A 6,579-nucleotide genomic window follows, 5' to 3' on the forward strand; every position below is an offset into this window, starting at 1 on the left:
CTGGCAGGATGGCACAGGAGCTGGCGGGAGGGGGGGTCGCTCTGTTGCACGCAGGGTCGCTATGAGTCAGAACTGACTCAGTAACCCCTCATGCAATGGGGGTGAGGAGGTGCCACCTACGTGCCATCAGTTTGTTGTACAGTGGAGGCTTGCATGTTGCTGTGATCCTGGAAGCTATGCCACCAGTATGTCAGTTATACGGTAATAATGCGATTCCCATGTACGCACCAACTACTACAGTCCAAGACGAAGAAACTGAAGAATTCTACTGACTTCCTCAATCATTCAGTCTGAAATGGATTAGACATGTAATCAATTTGCATTAACAATCTCTGGAGACTGAAACGCAAAAGTTGGAGGAAACAAAGAGGAGGGCTCAGTAGCTGGAAAACATGGACTTGGTGACAGAAAGGGCACTGGAAATCTCACAATAAAATTTTACAAGATCAATGACTTCTTCATTGCAAAGACCTTTTCCCAATCATAGCAATGATGGTTAAGCACATGGGCCTCACCAGCTGGGACACACAGAACCACATCTGTGGAGAGGGACAGGGAGAAACTCAGCATCCCAGTCAGAACACGGCCAGGGGCCCACTGCGGAAGAGACCACCAATGTCTCACATGCAAGTTCAGGCTGAAGCTGGTGAAAATTAATGTAAGTCAACAAGAGCCACAATATGACTCTGTGCACATCCAACCTGAATTTAGAAACTATTTCAAAAATAGACTTGACACATGACCAGTGGAGTTGTGAGACGACATCAAGACGATCAGACATGTAAAAAATTTAAAAAATAATAATGATAAATTAAAAAAAAAAGACTATCAGACATGAAAAAAGCAAAAGGTCATTTAAAAGACAGGAAAGAAAAAGGCAAAACGGATTTCAGAAGAGACTCTGAAAATCGCTCCTGAACATAGAAACTAAAGCAAATGAAAGAAATGATGAAAAGTTAAACGAATTGTTCAAAGGACAGCATAGTTAAGTAGTCTAATAAAATGTGCAGAGATCTAAAGTTAGAAAACCAGCTAGAGTTAGAAATTTGGATGTGCTTTTCAAGCATCAAAAGAAGGTGGAAGGAATACACAGAGTCCCTGTACTAAAGAGAACGAGCTGGCATGCCACCATTGCAAGAAGTAGCCTGTGATCCAGGGCAGATGGTCCTGAAGAAAGATGTTCGAGCTGCACTGAAGGCACACCTGGTCAGGCGAATGGAAGAGATCCATATTTGTGGCCATTCCGAAGAAAGGTGACCCACTCAAGTGCAGAAACAATCAACCAATATCATGAATATCACATGAAAGTAAAATGTTGCTGAAGATCATTAAAAAATAGTTGCAGCAATTCATGGACAGGGGGCTGCCAGAAATTCAAGCCAGACTCAAATGCAGACAAAGAACGAACAAATTCATTGCTGGTAGCAGGTGATGGAAAGCAGAGATTACCAGGAAGATGTTTACTTGCGTTTTATTGACTATGCAAAAGCATTCGACGGTGTGGAGCATAACAAACAATGGAAAACAAAGAATAGGAATTCCACAACACTTATCTGTACATCAGTCAAGCAGCAGTCGTGACAGCAGAACAAGGAAACGCTGAGTGATTTAAAATTAGGAAAAGAGGGCAGCGGGGTTGTGCCCCTTCCCTATACTCATTCACTCTGTGTGTTGAGCAAATAATCCAGGAAGCTAGGCTTCATGAAGAAAGCAGGATCAGGATTGGAGGAAGGCTCATTAACCATCTGCGGTATGCATCTGACATCGCTTTGCTTGCTGAAAGTGAAGAGGACTTGAAGCACTTAACTGATTCATATTTAATAACCAGAGCCTTCAGAATGAGTTCCAGCTCAATATAAAGAAAAGAAAAATCCTTACAAGTGGGCCAAAAGACAACAGTATGATAAAGGAGAAGAGGGGTAAAGCTGTCAAAGATGTCATTTTCATTGGCTCTACAATCACTACTAGTCGAAGCAGCAGTCAAGAAATCAAATGACAAAAAAAAAAAAAATCAAACGACATACTGCACTAGGCAAATCTGCTGCTTCGAAAAAAAAGCAAAGATGTCGTGTTGAGGACTAAGGTACAGCTGGCTCAAGCCATAGCCTCTTAGCTGCACCCTATGAAAGTTGGACAATGCATACGGAAGACCACAAGAATCGAAGCATCTGAGCTATGGTATGAGTCAAGGCTATTGAATATGCTACGGACGGGCGGCCAGAAGAACAAACCTACCTGCCTTGGAAGAAGGAGAGCCAGAATGCTCCTTAGAAGAGAGTAGAGAATAGTCAAGATTCCACCTTACAGGCTTTCGACACATTAATAGGAGGGGTCCGTCCCGGGAGCAGGACATCACGCTTGGTAAAATGATGGGTCAGCGACAAAGAGGAAGGCCCTGGACACGATGGACTGAAGCAGTGGCTGCAACAATGGGCTCAAACATAGGACGAGCGGTGAGGGTGGGGCAGGGCTGAGCAGGGCTTGGAGTTGTGATACACAGAAGGGCCTACAACAGTGGAGTGGGGGTGAGGAGTTGCTTGGGAGACATGGCGTTTCGACTAAGGAGCAAGTCATTTGAAGAAGAGAGTGAGAGCATGGTTGTATAATTTGAAGAAGGCAATTCATGCCACCGAACTACACACGTACAAATTGTTGAGAGGAGGTGTGCTTTCTTGGGTACATTGCCACCTCAATAACAAGAGAAAACCCTGGGCAGCACAATGCTGCTCTGGCAACCCGTGGGGTGACCCTGAGTCAGCACTGACCGGACGGCAACTGGTTACAGAGACAGTACAAAGGTAAGTGGTCCCCAGGCACTTGCTTAGGAGAGGAGGAAGGGACAGGTGGAGCAAAGAGCACCAGGGGGGTAGGGAAACGACTCTGCAAACTACAATGGTGGGCACCTGAGCTGGTGCATGGGCCCCAACCCCTAGGCCCGTACAAGACACAGAGTGAACCCTGGTGTAAACTCTGGACTGTGCGGGGGTCCTGTTGCCACAAGCCTGGTTCAGCCATGATGCCAGATGAAAGAATGTTAAGATGTTCATACAGGAAACTGTATGCAGCCGGGAGCAAGGCTATGGGGGAACTTAAAACCGCTCTTAAAAACTCGTCTATTTGCTGGAAAAATAAATAAGGACATAGATCAATAGATCGCTAATCCTGCAGGTCTGGCTGGGGCCCAGCAGTCTGCAAACTTTACAGTCTTCACAGAAGACATGGTGCAGACAGGTGACCCTGTGGACACCCCTCTGAGAACTCGGGCAGGAAAGGCCAGCAGAAACCCTGAGCTCACAACGGTAGCAGGAAGCAAGTAGGCTGCTCCCGTGGCATGGAAGAGCCAGAGACGTTGACCTTGGCACTACCCCAGCCATAATCCCCACCCAGTGGCCCTACAGACTTGTCAGATGGAGACATCCAGGTTCAGGGAAGGGCGGGGCCTGCCAGAGGATGCTGCCAGCACTTACCCGGTCTCCTATGGTGATGAAGGTCCGGGAATCAAGGTTCCGGGGGGGCCTGTTGGGAGGAAGCAAACCCCGTGAGGTCAGAAAACCACACACACCCCGAGAGAAGGCGCACGCATGCCTGGAGAAGGCCAAAGCTTTTCCCAAGGCTTGAGGGAGGTGGGGGTGTCTCGCTCCTAAAATCCCCTCCTTTCAGCAGTTTTGAGCATGAACTGCCTCCGTGGGGCCATAAAACCAGAGTGGTTCCCACGTGGCTGAAGCCCACCCAGGCACCCGCACAGGGCCTCAACCCTCCTCCTAGGAGGGGACTGAGCAGTGGGAGAGTGCCACTCACGAGCCCGCAGTCAGGAGGGCCGTGGCTGGTGCCACACAGGATAGGTATCAGAGGCGGAGGTACGCCCCCCTCAGGAGGCTTCTCTGACTGAACCCAGAGGAGAAGCAGAAATCGACTCACGTGGGGTTGGGCACGGGGGGCTTGGACATACAGGATATCCACAAATCCTTCTTCCTCCGGGATTTTCCTAAATGAGTGAGAAGGTGGGTGTCTGGTCAATTGCTCGGCCAGTCGGCATACCCAGTCCTCCCCGAACTGGGCAATGCTGGCAACACGCAAAGCAGGGATGGGCCCGTGATGGCTTAGATCCGTACTGAGCCGAGTCTGTTTTACTTTTTAAGAGTTTATTTTGTGGTTGTTTCCCAAAATATACCCAGCAGAAGAGACGCAAGCGTAACAGTTTCTCCGTGGACAATTCAGAGACAGTGCCTCCGTTCTTTCAAGCTGTTCTTTCCCATTTCGGGCCCGAGCTGATCTTTAGGGAGTTGCTACTGTCGGTTGGATCCCACACAGATAGCTCTTGTCAAAGCACGAGGCTGAAGAACCTTCTTGACTCCAACCCGAAAGCTCACTATCACGGAGTCGCTGTGGGCTCACAGCAACCCCACAGGGCAGAGCAGAACTGACCTGTGAGCGTGTGAGGCTGCAAATCTGCACAAGCGCAGAAAGCCTCAGCTCTCTCCCAGGGCCTGGCTGCAGGGTTCAAACTACTGACCTGGTGTTAACAGCCCAACACCTAACCCACGGGGACTTCTTGTTGACTGAACTCAATCTCTCCGACATGAACTCAGTTCCAGCTCACAGCGACCCCACACACTAGAACTGCCCCCTGGGTTTCCAAGACGGCAACTCTTTCTTTTTTTCTCCAAACAACTAAAGTCATTTATTTTTATTTACGTTTGTAATCATTTTAGTAGGGGCTCATACAACTCTTATCACAATCCATACATCCATCCATTGTGCAAAGCACATTTGTACATTCATTGCTCTCATCATTCTCAAAACATTTGCTCTCCACCCAAGCCCCTGGCATCAGCTCCTCATTTTTCCCCTCCCTCCCCGCTCTCCCCTTCCTCATGAACCCTTGATAATTTACAAATTATTATTTTGTCATAACTTATACTGTCCGACGACGACGTCTTCCTTCACCCACTTTTCTGTTGTCTGTCCCCCAGGAAGGAGGTCATACGTAGATCCTTGTAATTCATTCCCCCTTTCCACCCCACCCTCCCTCCACCCTCCCAGTATCTCTTACAGATACCATAACATTCCACAGTTCAATCGCATCAAGCCTACTGTACAATTGCTACCACAATCAGTTTCAAAACATTTTCTTTCTTCTTAAACGCCTTTCCTCTATCCCCCCCCCAACCCTGTCCCCCAGGAACTTCTATTATTATTATTGATTTTTTTGCCATATCTCATACTGTGCAACATGTCCATTCACATACAGCTCTGCTGTCCACTGCCCTCGGGCCGGTTGTGCAGTCATCAATGTTATCAGCTCCCTACCCCCGCCCTTCACCACCCCCACCTTGTCCTGTACCCTCAGGGAACCATTACTCCTCTTACTATTTCTGAAGGGTTATCTGCCTTGGCTGCCGTGTATCAAACGATCTTAAATGAACATACATAAGTCTAACATGATTAATGAGGTAAAACAAATAAAAAACATAATAGTGAGGGAAGGAAATATGAACGAACTAGAGGATAGTTATGTGGTTCATCAGTGCCGTACTGCACCCTGGATTTATCATCCTTCCGTGTGGCCCTTCTGAGAGGGACTGTCCAATTAGCTCACTGGTGGGTTTTGGTCTCCACTACATCCACACCCGTTCACATCAATTTGGTTGGTTGCTTTTGAACTTCTGATACCTACACCGCAGTTCACACAGGAGACTGAAACTCTTTATGGGAGTAGCCAGCCTCACCTTTCTCCCAGTGGCTTCCAACTGCTGACCTTGTGCCCCAGCGATGAACCACTCACTACACCATCAGGGTTCCTCCTTCCTAATTATGCTCAACTACTGTTTGGTCTAAGAAGACTTCAAGAACTAACCACTTTGGAGAGAATGAGAGCAAAACATGGACCCAAACTCAAAATCATTTATATTTATATTTATCTATATATATATATATATAAATATATATATATATGCCACGCTTACTCATCAGAACAGACTGCTAGGCACCCCAAGACCATGACCCTTAGTCATCCTTCCGGCCTACACCTGAACTTACCCCAAAAGCTTAATTTTCAGCCCAACAATAGGCAGGTCTATAAGATGAGCAGTAACACTAGAGAGGATGGTTAATTATAATTAATCAACTATTTGATATCAAAAAGGCACCATCTGCCCAGGGACCAAGTTCAGGAGACAGGAAGGGTCGGGGAAGAAGGAGAACGGAAACAGGAAGCACAGGAGGACGTGAGGGAGGGCCACTGCCGGGAGTGAGTGCCCCGGACATGAGACAACATGTGGGTGAGCGTTTGAATGGGAAGGGATGGCTCTGTAAACCTTCATCCAGTTCACAATATAAAGTTAAAGAATCATTAAAATAGAAGACAGTGACAACGTCAGGAGATCATTCTTGGCAGCAGATTTCATTTTCAAGATAACCTCAGAACCACAGCTTCAAGGGTTTAGCCAGTCTCCATGGCTCGGAAAGTCTGGCATCCGTGAAATTATGTTCTACGGTCCCGCTGTAGATGCTTTGGTCAACATGTTCAGCAGTGGTAGCCAGGCACCATCCAGTTCTGGGCTCAGGGTCAAGGAGGCC

At 47.5% G+C, this 6,579-nt stretch overlaps 1 protein-coding gene across 2 annotated transcripts in view; it reads right to left on the reverse strand.

Annotated features, from left to right (window-relative positions):
- MAP2K3 (mitogen-activated protein kinase kinase 3) overlaps positions 1-6,579 on the reverse strand; it is a 46,405-nt gene that overhangs the window by 19,427 nt on the left and 20,399 nt on the right. For both annotated transcript variants that reach the window (XM_045293400.1, XM_004712944.2), the window contains exons 2-3: positions 3,919-3,985; positions 3,468-3,516 (exon numbers count right to left, since the gene is read on the reverse strand). In XM_045293400.1, coding sequence (XP_045149335.1) covers positions 3,468-3,516; positions 3,919-3,985 — 116 coding nt within the window. The remainder of the gene's footprint in view (positions 1-3,467; positions 3,517-3,918; positions 3,986-6,579) is intronic.

The sequence above is a fragment of the Echinops telfairi genome, unplaced genomic scaffold (genome assembly GCF_000313985.2).
Source record: "Echinops telfairi isolate 266 unplaced genomic scaffold, ASM31398v2 ScPeMD7_2010;HRSCAF=2546, whole genome shotgun sequence".
NCBI lineage: Eukaryota > Metazoa > Chordata > Mammalia > Afrosoricida > Tenrecidae > Echinops > Echinops telfairi.